This window comes from Salvelinus namaycush, chromosome 39 (assembly GCF_016432855.1).
Source record: "Salvelinus namaycush isolate Seneca chromosome 39, SaNama_1.0, whole genome shotgun sequence".
Classification (NCBI taxonomy): domain Eukaryota; kingdom Metazoa; phylum Chordata; class Actinopteri; order Salmoniformes; family Salmonidae; genus Salvelinus; species Salvelinus namaycush.
In genome coordinates this window covers 12,610,035-12,627,301 of record NC_052345.1, presented here as the reverse complement: position 1 = coordinate 12,627,301, position 17,267 = coordinate 12,610,035, and the positions used below count along the sequence as shown (strand labels likewise).

Sequence of the window (17,267 nt, the reverse complement as noted above, 5' to 3'; positions counted from 1 at the left end):
CACAACTGATTGGCTCAAAGGCATTAAGGAAAGAAATTCCACAAATTAACTTTTAACAAGGCACACCTGTTAATTGAAATTCATTCCAGGTGACTACCTCATGAAGCTGGTTGAGAGAATGCCAAGAGTGTGCAAAGCTGTCATCAAGGCAAAGGGTGGCTTCTTTGAAGAATCTCAAAGAAATTAAAAAATTGTTGAAAACTTTTTTGGTTACTACATGATTCCATATGTGTTATTTCATAGTTTTGATGTCTTCACTATTATTCTACAATGTAGAAAATAGTCAAAATATAGAAAAACCCTGGAATGAGTAGGTGTGTCCAAACTTTTGACTGGTACTGTATATATACAGTGGGGCAAAAAAGTATTTAGTCAGCCACCAATTGTGCAAGTTCTCCCACTTAAAAAGATGAGAGCGGCCTGTAATTTTCATCATAGGTACACTTCAACTATGACAGACAAAATGAAAAAATAAAATCCAGAAAATCACATTGTAGGATTTTTTATGAATTCTAATAGTAACCATGTGGGTACATGTCAAACTGATCTTAGATCAGGACTTGGGCATATTATCTGACTACTTATGTCACCCAGTTAATCAGCATCTTTCTCTTTTGAAACATTGTGTCACAGTGTGTGGTGTTGAGTGTAACCAAACATGACCCATGATAAGAGCCCACATCCAATCTGCTACATTGCTCCTCCATGCTCTCTGTTGTGCTCAAGTGGTGAAATAGTTAGTGAAGTAACCATAGAGATACAGGGCCAGTTGTTTCCCAGATGAAGCCTAGTCCTGGATTAAAAAGCATTCTCAAATGGAGAATCTACATTGAAGAGTTTTGAATTGAATGACTAGGCTTAATGTGTCTGGGGTACCGGCCCATAATGTTCTCATTTCTATGCGTAGAACTTCCTCATAAGAAAATGTGGATTGTTCTAATTTGAAACATACAGTATGCACGACAGCAAGAAGTAACCAACGTCACAACAGTAGCTTCTTCATAGTGATCGTTTTATTATTCTGTTGTCGTCTATCTACGTTCAAAGGAAATCAAATGCTGTGAGACATCAGGGGACATCGTCATCATCTTCCAGTTTGAAAACGGAAATGTAAAAAAATAAAAATATGTTTTTAATACGTGCACATCATGAAATGACATAAAAGCAACCATGTCAGAGACATGCATACAAAGACTTCCCAGCATAATGTAAACAATCACATCGTCTTAGGTGTCAACCACTATGATACCACTCTGGAATAACGCGAGTCAGACGGCTGCAATTGAGTGAACGAGGAAATAAACCATAGAATGATACTGGTAGCAGACTGGAGACTATTGTCCCCGAAGTGAAACAATAGTGAGTGCTGAGTGCAGCGTTGTGTCTTATCTAACTAGGCTTAATGAATGGTACACTTGCCGGCGACCTTCGCACTGTAATGAATGACTGACTGACCGAGGAGAGTGAAATATTGACCACGGGAGAGTGCAAGGGAACCTAGAAACAGCGTAATTAGACATCAACGTTTTGGACTGGGTCCTATTTATCAGGCCCCTTGAGAGCAGCGAAATCCACCGTCTGGTAGCGTCAACTAGCCTGGTAGAACAGACTGAATGCAGCGTTCAATCTGGTTCAACCAGGCCAAGAGTCAACCAATAGGGTACCCGTCTCAACTCTAAAACCTGTAGAAACATTGACCCTTGCAATCGCATAAGGTCTAGGGCCAGGAATTTCCCCTGAACACGTGACATGACTTGGAAATACTCCAGATCAGATGGTCAGGAAAACTTCAGGGTCATACATGTCATATGATTGGCTGAGAATACAGACACACCTGAAGAAGTAAATACTTGTCTCGTACAGAAAATACACACACACGTCACTTGTTTATTTATTTTTTTACATAGTGTGACATACTGAACTTTGAATGGGGGGAGGACGGCTTGAAACAACAGCAAGGTGACACAGCCAGGCTACAGTTCATTGAGAAACCACGTAAGCAAGGTTTCTCGTGCCCTTGCATTCTCAAACACCTGCAAGTCAATCGGAGTATCAGTTCATTGGAATGGCTCATTGCAGTTCATTGCAGGCTAGAAATAACATTGGAAACTTGCATGGTCCACTCCCTGCATATTCCCTCCAGACCTGCCTCTGTGTATTTCAGCCATTTTACTTCAAGAAGCCATAAAGCATATTCGAGTATCTTTTTCAAATCAAAGAGTGTAGATAGGGAATAACAAGCAGAGTGAAGGAGAGATAATATGGAATTCCTTGCATTTGAGGTCCTCTTCAAGATTCTCAAAAGGTCCAAAGTAGAGAGTTGTGGACAGCAATAGGTAAATGACCCACCCGTTGCGCTTGTCATCCTGATCGAGTCAGTTTGTCAGCATCATTGGTCCTTTAATCTTTTTATCAAGATGGAGGATTCCATTCTGCCTCCCCCACAAGCAGACACTGACTGAAGGATAAATACTGAAGATGTTGCCCAGATCAAGCACTTTATGTCCCCTCTTTCAGGAAATGCTAAGCTACCTTTTCTGTGACTTCTTTTCGCCCGCTGTCAAAAATGTCCCCCTTTAAACACAACCAAAACGGCAGATAATGTGTTCGCATCTAATCTCATAGAATTCCAAAAGCCCTTTTGATACGTCCCATAATCAGACAAAACAAGACTTTGTCATATGCATGTCATTCTGTTGAAAACATAGAACCACACTGCACATTTACATCAAACCATTTAGTAATTTCTCAAGGGAAACACTACATAACAATACCCTCTGGCACAAAGCATTATGTTTCTCTTTCATCGTATTATCATACTTGAAAGTGAGACAAGAGACTGCGAAGCTGAGATGGGTTTAGAGATTCAGACTGGGGTTTCCATAAGGTATCCCCTAACCAATGGCCGGCATGTGTGGAGAATGGAGACAATGTATTGGTCACCATATCTCTGCGATCTGCTGCTTAAAAAGCGCTCATTGGTCAACCTGGAGAGACAAACACCAGAGATGGAAAAGGCACTACCCAACTTCCACAAACACAGGGTGAAATCAGTGAGTGTAGCACGCTCATCTGTACACTATTCAATACCTTCTTTCATAGAACTAATGATTATAAGGATACTGCCGTTTCAACCCAGTCAACCACTAGCAATCTCCATAAAGAACCCATACAACCCAATTTAGCTACATTTAGGTCATATTGAATCAGCCCCATCATCAATTAAGTCTATTGATTGCGGGTGGACATAAAACTCTATACCATTGTCTCTGATTTTATTGAGAAAGATGGCTACATTTACAAATGCAGAAAGCGCCTACATGTCTAAACGGGTAAAAAAAGGACATAAATTGTTCCAGCTGATAGCCGCGCTTCCGCTTTCATACCAGAACAAAGTAGAAATCCTTCTCCAAATTAGATTTCCATCTTAAATATTATTCCTATATTGAATAACTCCCAATCACATGAAAACCATTTAGCTTCTTGTCTCAGAGACTCTGTGCATGATCTGGGTCATATTAATTAGTGCACAGTTTCAAAACGTTTTGCTACGAAAAACTAAAATGAGTGTTTCTTATTCAGTTCAGGTAGTTCCTCCCTGTTTGGATCTGTTTCCTTCCATTTGGTACCAAATGAATATGATCCTAGAAAACGATGTAGGCCTACAAATAGGGAAGAAATCAAGTAAATTAATGGGGAAAAAAACACACTAAAACAGGCTCAAACTACAAATATTTATAGATATACATACACATCGATAACAATAGATTTTCTCTCCAGTCCATGGTCCTTCTGAGAGCCCAAAGCTGGGTTGATATGAATAACACACTAGACTAGAGTCTTTGGTCTCTGACATCTTCTTCATTGTCTTTGTCTAATAGACTGAAACATAGAATGGTGATGTCATGCATAAAGAAAGAAAACAAAGAACGTATAAGAAGGGAGGCCGTAGCCGGAGTCGAGCTATAGCCGGATCCCTTGTTTGTTTTTTTTACGTCAACTTAGGTTCCTTTGCAATGCTTCTCTGTTCCGTGTGTCTCCCTCATTGCATCAAAGAATCCACAGAGTCAACTGTAGAGTCTGAGTAATGAAATCTGCCTCTCGCTCTGTCTTTGCAGGGATTTTGCTCCACTTCCCATTCCTCATTTAGGTGTGTGTTTCTGAAGTGTCCCTCAAAGTTCTGAGGGGGTGTAAATGTGCCAATGGGGGACGAGGGGGGCCATGTCATTATTCATTTAGCCAGTCAAATGTTTTGGTTGACGGATGTGACATGATCACATGCTTTGGTTGACTGGCGTGACGTAGTTGCGCGGGAACATGCCCGTCTGGCCGTGGCAAGCGCCTTTCCACCAGTTGGGATCGGAGTTGTCCAGGACCTGGATGAAGTCGCCGCGTCGGAAGCCCAGCTCGCCGTCCTCCTGAGGGTCAAAGTCAAACAGCGCCTGCACGTACGTCGAATGCTGGAGAGACGAGAGGAGAAACACATGGGTTAGAATACGTGATGAGGGAAGTCGGGCAGGTTAGCCAAGACACAGTCCTGGATCATGTTCATTAGGGCACGCAACATGTTTTAAAACGCTTTGCAATGGAATAGGAAATTAGTGTTTCATATTGGTCTGTGTAGTAGACCCTCTGTTAAAGTCAGTTTTCTTCTGTTTGGTGCCTAATGAACATGACCCTGTTTTCCAACTACCAATTGGATTGTACTTCTACTTGTATATTTGTCTCATAACCAACATGGACACCATAGTGAATTAAGCTATTTGTCTGCAAAATTGCTTAGTGAACTGTAGTTCACTGGTAATCGGCTAAGCTGTGTTTTTGCATGATTGCTTAGATTACGTGATGCAATCTCATTAAACGATTGTCAGAGATGAGGATTTCCCTGGTATTCCGTATGATTTGCAGCGCTGTGTGTACATACATTACCTTCAGAAAGTATTCACATCCCTTGACTTTTTCCACATTGTGTTACAGCCTGAATTTAAAATACATTGAATTTAGAGGATTTTTTGTCCACACAATACCCCATACTGTTAAAGTGGAATTGTGTTTTTGGACATTTTTACAAATTAATTAAAAAAATGAAAAGCTAAAATGTCTCGAGTCAATAAGTATTCAACCTCTGTTATGGCAAGCCTAAAAAAGTCCAGGAGTAAACATTTGCTTAACAAGTCACATGTACTCACTCTGGGTGCAATAATAGTGTTTTGTTTTAGGACTAGGTCCCTCAGTCAAGTAGTGAATTTCAAACCCAGATTCAACCACCAAGACCGGAGAGGTTTTCCTATGCCTCGCAAAGGGTATCTATTGGAAGATTGGCCAATAAAGTTTTTACTTAAATCTACTTGAAAATCTATGACAAAACCTGAAAATGGTTGTCTAGCAATGACCAACCACCACCAAGATCTTGAAGAATTTTTAAAATAATAATTGGCAAATGTTGCACAATCCAGGTGTGGAAAGCTTTTTAGAGACTTACCCAGAAAGACTCACAGCTGTAATCGCTGCCAAAAGTGCTTCTACAAAGTATTGACTCAGGGGTGTGAATACCTATGTAAATGAGATATTTCTGCACTTCATTTTGAACACATTTGCAAACATTTCTAAAAACATGTTTTCGCTTTGTCAAGATGGGGTATTGTGTGTAGAAGGGTGAGGATTTTTAAAAATGTAATACACTTTTAAATTCAGGCTCTAACAACAAAATGTGGAATAAGTCAACGGGTGTGAGTACTTTCTGAAGGCGCTGTACGTGTGTGTACGTACATGTATTTGTGTGTGTGTATTGGGGAGAAGGACGAGGATGAGAAGAAGTAGAAGAGGAAAAAGATGAAGAAGCAGAAGAGGGAGATAAGGACAGAATAAACAGAACATTTGTGGTTACTGATAAGGTAAAGGGAGGAGTGATTTAGGAGTAAAGCGGCTTTTCGAAAGTAATAAAAAAGGGAAAACGGATATGATCGATGAGGGTCCCCTGTGTGTGTGTCCCTGTGTGTGTGTCCCTCTTCACCTGTGGGACCTGCTCGATGTCCCTGAGGAAGATGGGCTGGTTGCGGGACACAGAAGTGGAACGGTGGTAGTCCACCAGGGAGTTGAGAGAGTTGAACTTGACCACCCACAGGAAGTACTTCCCAGCCCCGTCACGCAGGACTTTGAAGTGCTGCACGTCATTACCAAACCTGGGGAGAGGTAGCATAGATCTAGAAGTGATTGGTTAAGTTTAAACAAGGTGACCATCCTACTACTTCCATCAGTCCGACCATTTCAGATCTGTGATGACCAAACCTGTGGCGGAGGAGGAAGAGAAGGGGGAGATAAGTATAGAATAAAACAGAAAGTGAGTGATGACATTTACCGTGGTAACCATCTGAGAACAGCAGTCAAAACACTGTTAAGTCTACATCACGTGGGCAATCGTTTCATAACCATCTGTGTCAGTGCTTTCATGAATGATTTAAGCCCAGATGGCCCAGTTTCCTTCTCCCCGTGTGATACCATGAGTTTGGGATTTTGCCACAGAAGATATACTTCATTAGATTGCATTAGACAGGGACAGTTGTTTGGTACACAGCTGTGATACTAGGACAGTGCAAACGTAGCAGTAGCGACAAGAATAATATTCTATCACCTACTGTAAGTGCTGAACTGGAGTCTGTGTCCACAATGGCACCCTATTCTCTATACAGTGTACAACTTTTGGCCTGGACAAAGGGAATAAGGTTCCATTTCTCACACACACACACACACACACACACTTACTTACTGCAGACACAGCCTGGGACTAGGGAAAGTGCCAGCTTGCAAAGCTTTGATAACAGGCAGCAGCGCCCACACCGGAGCTATCTGACAGAGACCAAAGTGCTTTAGTAGCAGATAACTGTTGGTTAGCCCCAGGTGAGTCAGAGATGACACAGCCAATTAACTTGATATGGATCTGTAGATCTGCACAGCGACTTTACATAAAGACTAGAGCGGGAACAGGGTGGCCAGTCACTGACTTAGAACAGTCAGCACTTCCCAGGTCAAGCTGGCTAGACGCCACCCTTGCAAACCAAGATGGGAGCTGTGCTTGAGAAAGAAAGCACTTAGCAGAGTAAGAAAAATAAAATAAACGAAGGACTGATATTGGAGAACAGTGAATTTTTTAAAGTAACAAAAAAGGGAAAACGGATATGATCGGGCGATGAGTTATACAATGATTGAACTGAAATTAAATAAAACTGAGTGTGCGTGCGTGTGACATACTTGACAGAGAGGGAGAAGTCTCCCGGCGCGCTCTCTGACTCTCGGATGAGGAAGGCCCCATCGTGTCTCTGTTTGTTCAGCATCTCCTCTGCCTTCGCCCGGGGGATCTTACCATAGAACCACCTGGGACACAACAAATCAGAACAAAACACTTTAATAACTCATTAAAAATGATATAAAAACAAGTTGTAAATAACAGTGACAAGTGCTGTTTTACTGTAAATTAAGAAGAAGAAAAAATAGTGCTGGCAAAACTGGTTGAAATGACATTGTTTCAACCAGCCCTACCAAGCTGGGTGGTTTTTCCCTTCTTCATTTGTAGGAAAAGCAGCACTTATCAGAATTTGATTGTGGTGTGGTTGTGACGGTCAACGCTAACTAGCTACCCTTTTGAGTAACCTCAAAGCGTAGGGTCATAGGCGTGACTCAATGTCATGGAAACATGGCCTTAAGCAGAGCTTGACCTCAAACCTGACCCCTGTTATTGACAGTTGTAGTGGTTGTTGTGTCTGTGGGGGAGGAGTGAGTGAAGTGCATAGCGACCAATAACACTACTAAACAATGATGTCAAAATCAGAATATCACATCTATTGTGCATGCCAAATAGAATGAAATCAATGCAGTAAGTGAGCACCGGTGGGCCATTTAATTTGGTCTTTTTGCATTTGTCCTAGTAGGTTGTAATTACAGGGAGGTTCCTGGTCTGATAAAAAAAAAAAAAAACTGGTGGAGCCTTGGGCCGAGACAATGACAACTCTGTGTGCTGCCATGCCAACCGCACCTGCTACCTACTCCTCTGGCTCTGACTGGTGCCCAATACCAGCGGTCAGTCACCAACCCCCACGGATACTCCATACAGAGTGTGTGTGTCACTGTGTGTGTGTGCGTGTTTGCGCATGGGGGTAGTGTGTGATGGTGTGTGGGACCTCCCTTTCCTTCTGTGATTCGTCAGGTGTGGAATTTTACTGTCTAGATAAAGGTGTTATGTCACAATGTGCCAACAAAGGTGTTGCAACACACAATGTGTGCCTATCTCCAGTGAAAGCATACACACCCTGAGCTTTATCTATATAGCTTAATTTAGCCATATAGCTTAGCCTTACCATATACTGTAGCTTATTTTAGCGATAGCATACCCTCTGCTTAGCCAATAGCCACAGCAGTAGATCATGTCAGTGCAGGTGAGTGCTAGCGCTAAGCCGCTTAGCTTGTTCGTTTGTGAGCTCAGACAACATGACAAAGCCAGAGGACCTGATCAACACCAGCTATTCCTCATGAGGGAATGATAATCCAGCCAGGTTTCACATACAGTATCATCATCAGGGCAGAGTCCTCAAACAGTGTCACAAGCCGATAGTCACATACCCACCGGCTAATTTTGCCTGCTGGGTAAAGATGACAGATACGAGTAGAACAAGTTCAGTCCATTACATGTGTACACACACATTGACCTCTGGGCCATTGGTTTCAACCCACAAGCCTTTAGCTTGGTCCCGTGTGGCTCAGTTGGTAGAGCATGGCGCTTGCAACGCCAGGGTTGTGGGTTCAATTCCCACGGGGGGACCAGGGTTCAATTCCCACGGGGGGACCAGGATGAATATGTATGAACTTTCCAATTTGTAAGTCGCTCTGGATAAGAGCGTCTGCTAAATGACTTAAATGTAAATGTTAAATGTAGCATTTAGCAATGCTATTCTTTGTGCCTGGTGTTCACACGCAAACAAGCTTAGGGATGACAGAACTCCAACCCCCTCATCCAGTGCTCTGATCTCCCTGAGGTAACACCCTGAGGTAACAGTAACACTGTGTGTAGAGAGATAATGTGGATATCCTCCTATTATCCTGGTCCTTCCTGCTTTGCGGTGGAGTGCTGCTCTTTGATGTGGTCACACTGACATCCACGGCTACCAGGCTTCCATAAGGGAGTCAAAGCCCTTTACACACTATCGAGCTGAATCAAACCATACTGTTGTGACTTGGCTATCTTCTCCTCACATGATCCTTTCCAGCATGGTAACAGCAACCATGGTGGATGTAACCAGGCCAAGGCCAGCCCAATAGTGAAGTGAGTACTGTTTTTTTTCATATCCAGCCCCACCATCTGCCTGCTATCCTGGACCCTCCTCCACCAGCTGCTCCTCTCCCTCCTGTATTTAGGCCCAGCTGACCAATCAGTCATAGGATCCTTAAAGCTAATGGACAGTCTCTTCCTGACTGCTATAATAGGGCTCTCTGTATCTGATTGGTTGCGGTGTGAGAGCCCTCACAGCCCTGAGAGCAGGTGGCGGTGGTGGGGAAGGCGTTCTCACACAGCTGACAACTATACAGGACAAAGCCCCTCTTTGCTACTGTGTGTGTCTGTAGAATATAAAGTACAATCCATCTCTATTTAGTGGATACCTCAGAATAGGATCCATTTAGTGACCTTTAAGTTTATGTAGAAAGGGCAAATGTAGGACAGTTACAGTACAATCCATCTCCTATCTGACAGTTACACAAAAGCCCTGTTGCTCAGCTGAAGTCATATTCTTTACAAAATATAGCATGTTAAAAACAGTGCCCCATATTGAAACAATAGGGTCTACAGTGCATTCGGAAAGTATTCAGACCCATTCACCTTTTCCACATTTTGTTACATTGCAGCCTTATTCTAAAATTGATTAAATTATATTTTTTCCTCATCAATCTACACACATTACCCCATAATGACAAACCGAAAATAGTAAACATTTGTTTTTGCAAATGTATTAAAAATAAAAAACAGAAATACCTTATTTACATAAGTATAAAGACCCTTTGCTGTGAGACTCAAAATTGAGCTCAGGTGCATCCTGTATCCATTGATCATCCTTGGAGATGTTTCTACAACATGATTAGAGTCCACCTGTGGTAAATTAAATTGATTGGACATGATTTTGAAAAGGCACACCTGTCTATATAAGTTGACAGTGCATGTCAGAGCAAAAACCAAGCCATGAAGTCAAAGGAATTGTCCGTAAAGCTCAGAGACAGGATTGTGTCGAGGCACAGATCTTGGGAAGGGTACCAAAAAATGTCTGCAGCATTAAAGGTCCCCAACAACACAGTGGCCTCCGTTATTCTTAAATGGAAGAAGTTTGGAACCACCAAGACTCTTCCTAGAGCTGGCCATCCAGCCAAACTGAGCAATTGGGGGAGAAGGGCCTTGGTCAGGGAGGTGACCAAGAATCCGATGGTCACTCTGACAGAGCTCTAGAATTCCTCTGTGGAGATGGGAGAACCTTCCAGAAGGACAACCATCTCTGCAGCACTCCATCAATCAGCTGTGCAGCGACACTCCCCATCCAACCTGACCGAGCTTGAGAGGATCTGCTGAGAAGAATGGAAGAAACTCCCAAAATACAGGTGTGCCAAGCTTATAGTGTCATACCCAAGAAGACTCGAGGCTGTAATCGCTGCCAAAAAGGTGCTTCAACAAAGTACTGAGTAAAAGGTCTGAATACTTATGATAGATTTTTTTTTCTCTATACATTTGCCAAAATTTCTAAAAAACGATTTTTGTTTTTCATTATGGGGTATTGTGTGTAGATTGAGTGAGTGAAAAAAAACGATTTAAGCAATTTTAGAATAAGGCTGTAATGTAACAAAATGTGGAAAAAGTCAAGGAGTCTGAATACTTTCCCAATGCACTGTATGTTAAGTAGAGGGTATGTAGAAAGATCTGCAGAGGCTATATTGGGCCAGAGGGCGATTGTGGGGGAAAACCTAATAGGTCTGACGCAGCAGAAACAGACTCTGGAATCAGGACTGACGACGCCACATGAGGGATTCTGAGTTGCCAAACCGACAACCCTGCGACCACATGGAACTCAGAGGCCTATAACCCACAAATCAGATCTAGAAAGCAGGGTCGCTTCCAGGCTAGCTTCCAGACCACAGCAGCAACACGAGGAGACCTTTATCCCCCTTATCTTCAGACCAGAGGAGCATTTATCCTAGCCACAGGAGTTCGCTAGACTCTGGTTCCAGTGTCTTCTGAATGGTTCTAACCATGGGAACTAGAGAAGTAAAAATGTCTATAAAGTTACCTTTCTTCTGATATTTAGCACAAATAAATGCCCTTTGGAAAAAACACATTTGACAAACTAGTACTGGAGCCAACATTAGAACCTCACGTTTGATACCCCCATTTTGAGCTCCAGGTTAAACATGAAGTAATTTGAGGGAGGTGAACCCTGCCATTTTGGCTCTCAAGTTTTCGAAGGCTGGCTCATACTTACGGGTGTCCCTTCATTTCGATGTAGTTCTTGGGGATGAAGCCTTCCTTCCCATTCAGCTCTGCCTTGTACCAGTTCTGGTCGCATTCTTCATTCAAAACCTGAAGACACAAAACAGAGGGAAGAGAGCTGGGTTAAAGAGTCACAAATGGTTATAAGCATGGTCGTGACAAACATTAAGACCACACTATAAAAACCCACTGACAGAGTGGGTACATGAAAGCCAACATAATGGTGTGGAAACCATTGGATGAGCTAACAACAAATATTTAAGGAAATATCATGCAGATCCTCTATATTCATGTATTGCCATGTACATACACTGAGTGAACAAAACATTAGGAACTGCTCTTTCCATGATAGCTTTCAGCTGGATTCACCTGGTCAGTCTATGACCCCTGATTGATGTCACTTGTTAAATCCATTTCAAAAGCAGTGTAAATGAAGGGGAGGAGACAGGTTAAAGAAGGATTTTTAAGCCTTAAGACATGAATTGTGTAAGACAAAAGTGCAACTGAACAGGGTATGGTAGTAGGTGCCAGGTGCACCGGATTGAGCGTGTCAAGAATTGCAACGCTGCTGGGTTTATCACACTCAACAGTTTCCCGTGTGTATCAAGAATGGTCCACCACCCAAAGGACATCCAGCCAACTTGACAACTGTGGAAAGCATTGGAGTCAACATGGGCCAGCATCCCTGTGGAAGGCTTTCGACACCTTGTAGAGTCCATGGCGTGACAAATTGAAGCTGTTCCGAGGGCAAATGGGTTTTGCAACTCAATACTGGGAAGGTGTCCCTAATGTTTTGTCCACAGTGCATTTCCCCCATATGCTCCCAGACGAAAAGAAAGGCATTGATGTTTATGGTTAGGTACACGTTGGAGCAACGACAGTCCTTTTTCCGCGAATGCGCACCGCATCGATTATATGCAACGCAGGACACGCTAGATAAACTAGTAATATCATCAATCATGTGTAGTTAACTAGTGATTATGATTGATTGTTTTTTATAAGATAAGTTTAATGCTAGCTAGCAACTTACCGTGGCTTCTTACTGCATTCGCGTAACAGGCAGGCTCCTCGTGGAGTGCAATGAGAGGCAGGTGGTTAGAGCGTTGGACTAGTTAACCATAAGGTTACAAGATTGAATCCCCGAGCTGACAAGGTAAAAATCTGTCGTTCTGCCCCTGAACAAGGCAGTTAACCCACCGTTCCTAGGCCGTCATTGAAAATAAGAACGTGTTCTCAACTGACTTGCCTAGTTAAATAAAGGTGTAAAGAAATACGGTGTACGGTGTCCAAAAATACCGATTTCCGATTGTTATGGAAACATGAAATCGGCCCTTCTGATTAATCGGTTGACCTCTATACCGTACACATTTCCCCCCTAACCTCCCATATGTCCATTCACAAAGCCTAGCAAGGTGAAAGGATATTCCAGACAGACTGCCCCCATCCCTGCACCCATGTGTCCTAGTCCGGGTCAGTCAACCTGACCGTGATCATCTGGAGGCTCGACAGTGGGACCTGACCAGACTGCCACCACACCCCCTCCTGTCCCCACAGAGAGACCATCTGTCACAACCACTCCGGCCACAGATCCATCAGCATCGATGGCGGACACAAACACTCTGTAACCGGGCCAGAGAGCTCTCTGAGACAACGACCAAAAACTGTGGAGTTAAATGGGTTGGATGGAAGAGGATTCCGGTTGATAGAACATGAATTGGATTTTAGGTGTGAGAAGTAGTAGTATGAGTCTTGGTGGAATTGCTCTTTCTGGATGAGTTTGATTGAGTGAAAAATTGCTTGTTGGTCTATAAAAGGCAACTTCTACCTAGACAAATTATTTCAAACATATGGCCTTACACCTCCACTCTTTATTACCCTGTCCCTGTCTGATGCCAAACCAACTCAGCATGGGACTGCATTGTCTCCCTCAAGGAAGACCATCATACAGAACACTTGATGTGACTGGGGCCTGCATCGTCTCCCACAGTGTCTCTACACTACGGTGGATGACCCAGTCATCTTAGTGGAGAGAAATGGCCAGGCTCAGTCTCTTAGCCTTCGCTGGTCTCAGTAAACACCCATTAATCTTAGCTTTCTCTCGCGGTCTCTGCCATGGGGCTATGGCGCCACTCTTACCAGGCCACAAGTGAAATGGCCAGCCACTGTAAACACAGAGGACAGGAAACAATGTGCACCAAGCAGGAAACAAAAAGACATGGGTTATATTTTAGGCTTCCTAATGTAAATAATAGTGGGTTAGAAAATGTATAGGCAGTTGTGATGTGATGTCACATACGGACCAATTTTAACCGTGCTTGTGATTCCTAAAATGCTTTCTGTTGTACCATGATCTTCCAACTCTACTACTGAGCAATTTGACGATAACAGAATGAGGCTGAGAGTCAGATGTTTCACTTTAAAATGCACGTCAAACAAAAAACAATGATTGCAAAGTGAAACCATACAACTCCACGCACAAGGACGACTTCTAAACAGTTTCTACTGAAAATGTTACAAAAACACATTTACTTGGCCTGTGCAGATGCAGTTTGGTAACAGAATTACAGTTTGTGCTGTTTGTTCCATCATTGTGTCACCAAACTTTTAATCTGCACTGTTCTTTAAGTAAATGGGTTTATGTAAAATGTTCTGTGGAAATTGTTAAATGTCATCCCTGTGAAAAAAGTTGACTGCTTTTGTTTAACATACATTTTAAAGTGAAACATTGGGATTCTCAGCATCATTCCGTTACCGTGGAATTGCCCCACTGTTTACCATAGATATTTGTTCCAAAAATAACTATAACAAGGAACCAGTGTTGTACTAGCTGACCTCCTTTTCCTGTGGAGAGAAATCTGAATATGCAAAATCTGCCCCAATTTCTGTTCTATTGAATTCAAATCCCCCATTGGCAGAGATGAGGGGTTTAAGACTGATAAGCAAGCATACCCCCCCCCCACACACAGAGAGAGAGAGAGGAGAGAAAGTGACAGATGAGGGGGTGGATACCCTTATTTGTTCTGAGGGATGCTGGTGTGTGTCTACTGCTGGCCTCTGACTGCTTCCCAATCTGCCAATCACACAGTCAGCACCTCCCATAGCACGACCAGCGCAGTGGGTTTGGCCCATGCCTCTTTCTAACACTGGCCGGCTGTCCCTCACACTCAAACACGGTAATAAATACTCACGCAGTTTGAGAACGCAGGAGATAAACATACACAGAGAGAGAGGGGAGAGATAGACACAGTGTGACAGTCCTCCTCCTCCCCCCCCCCCAGACACACACGCCCAGCTGCTCAGTACTGGTGACTCACCCAGTCTGTACCCTGGGGGCTGTGTTGGCCTGAGCAGGATTCTAAAGTGATAGCTACTGCTAGTGATGAAGAGAGGCGCGGTGCTGTAACCTTGTGAAGAGTCAGAGCCAATCCAGTCCTGACAGACACATGTAGGGCCTCTAGTATGACTGAATACTGCGCATACATGAATCTCTGAGGGAGAGGATGAGCTAATGTGTGTGCGCGTGGGTGAGTACATCCATGTCTGTGTGGAAATGTGCAACAGTGTGTCTCTGCGCGTGTGTGTGTGTGTCTCTGCGCGTGTGTGTCTCTGCGCGCGTGTGTCTCTGCGCGCGTGTGTCTCTGCGCGCGTGTGTCTCTGCGCGCGTGTGTCTCTGCGCGTGTGCGTCTCTGCGCGTGTGCGTCTCTGCGCGTGTGCGTCTCTGCGCGTCTCTGCGCGTCTCTGCGCGTCTCTGCGCGTCTCTGCGCGTCTCTGCGCGTCTCTGCGCGTGCGCGTCTCTGCGCGTGTGCGTCTCTGCGCGTGTGCGTCTCTGCGCGTGTGCGTCTCTGCGCGTGTGCGTCTCTGCGCGTGTGCGTCTCTGCGCGTCTCTGCGCGTCTCTGCGCGTGCGCGTCTCTGCGCGTCTCTGCGCGTCTCTGCGCGTCTCTGCGCGTCTCTGCGCGTGTGCGTCTCTGCGCGTGTGCGTCTCTGCGCGTGTGCGTCTCTGCGCGTGTGCGTCTCTGCGCGTCTCTGCGCGTCTCTGCGCGTCTCTGCGCGTCTCTGCGCGTCTCTGCGCGTCTCTGCGCGTCTCTGCGCGTCTCTGCGCGTGTGCGTCTCTGCGCGTCTCTGCGCGTGTGCGTCTCTGCGCGTCTCTGCGCGTGTGCGTCTCTGCGCGTCTCTGCGCGTGTGCGTCTCTGCGCGTCTCTGCGCGTGTGCGTCTCTGCGCGTCTCTGCGCGCGTGTGTCTCTGCGCGCGTGTGTCTCTGCGCGCGTGTGTCTCTGCGCGCGTGTGTCTCTGCGCGCGTGTGTCTCTGCGCGCGTGTGTCTCTGCGCGCGTGTGTCTCTGCGCGCGTGTGTCTCTGCGCGTGTGTGCACTGGAGGGAAGGAAATGAGGGATATAATGACAGTCCTCTCCCTCCCATGAGCGAGGCAGGAGCTCCGGCTGCTGATAAAACTAATTACACCAATGCTAGGAAACAAGGAGCTAGTGCTCTGACGGAGAGAGAGAACGTAGCGGGAGAAGAAGACACACGTACACAGAAGTAGAGGCTGCGTCCTGTATGTGAGTGTGTGTGGTATGGGGGTCATAACAGGTGGAACAACAGAAGGGTACTGGACTCTATACTGGAAGCAATGTGGACACTCTCCACCTTGCTTGCTGACTAGTAAGAACTAGGCACCCCCTTCACATTAACCCTTCCAACACAATCATAAGAGTAAGACGTAAGAGAGAGAGTTTCTCTTAAAACACATCTAATCCATGGTTTGGAAGGATATAACTTTGTTATCCCATTGTTTTGAATTCCTATAAAGACTTTGAGAGCATGTTATGAAAAAAGAAAAGGCAACGTGGCCATGCATTTGGCACTAAAGCAAAGTGAATTTGAGCCAGGGATTTGTGAAAGCCAAATAAAGACAAGCGCACTTCAAAGAATGAGAAACAAAACAGACTAGTAAAACCCATCCGACACTGCAATGAAGACAGTGTCAGTCAATGTCTTTTTTCTGGCTACCATTAACAGTACATTTTGTTGTACAGTACATCGTTTCATCAGTGGCTGTCTAATTCAGTTTGGACTTCCCATAACAGAGACCGGTAATGGGTTTTAAAGCTGGAAAAACATAAAACTGTCTGTCGACTTCATGAAATGAGACCACACCACTCACTGCTATAATACCATCTGCTAATTTGATCGTGCCTAGGGACAGAAACAGAGGTAGCCTAGCTGTCACAATAGGCTGACTGGCTGGGGGAATGACATGCACACACCTCTGTCTCTCCTAGCTCTTTCTTCCTGTCGCACACAATGATGCATTCTCTCTCTCTCTGTCTCCACCCTTCTTGATACCCCTCTGTGTCCTGCTTCGTCGCAATCTCTCCCTTTTCTCTCTGTACTACCTCTCCATCTCTTTTCCCCCCATTCTGTCTCCACTTCTCTGTATTTTCTATACAGAAGCACTATGATATGTATAGGCTATGTCATCAGCAACCACCGTGCTAACGGAGGGTGAAGCTATAAGTGCCTGCTTCCCATTCAGCAGGCAGAACCATAGTGGCTGTAGTGAATGATATATCTCAGTATGGTAATTGCCTCAGTGTCACTGGTCGTGGCTGAGGCACAGTCCTCTGGATGGATCTCGTTGCCTTGTTGTAAACCTCTGTAAGGGCGTTGATGCGGTTACATTTACAAGATCAGGCCCCGGAGTAATCTCCTTCACAGCTGCCACACACACCATCATGATCATCCCAAATCCTCAT

The 17,267-nt window shown here is 44.5% G+C and overlaps 1 protein-coding gene across 1 annotated transcript in view; it reads right to left on the bottom strand.

The window, feature by feature from the left end:
* Positions 1-998: 998 nt before the first annotated feature.
* LOC120032581 (growth factor receptor-bound protein 2-like) overlaps positions 999-17,267 on the bottom strand; it is a 32,307-nt gene continuing 16,038 nt past the window's right edge. The window contains exons 3-6 of the mRNA XM_038978724.1: positions 11,508-11,605; positions 7,249-7,371; positions 6,014-6,182; positions 999-4,460 (exon numbers count right to left, since the gene is read on the bottom strand). Coding sequence (XP_038834652.1) covers positions 4,275-4,460; positions 6,014-6,182; positions 7,249-7,371; positions 11,508-11,605 — 576 coding nt within the window. The 3' untranslated portion in view covers positions 999-4,274. The remainder of the gene's footprint in view (positions 4,461-6,013; positions 6,183-7,248; positions 7,372-11,507; positions 11,606-17,267) is intronic.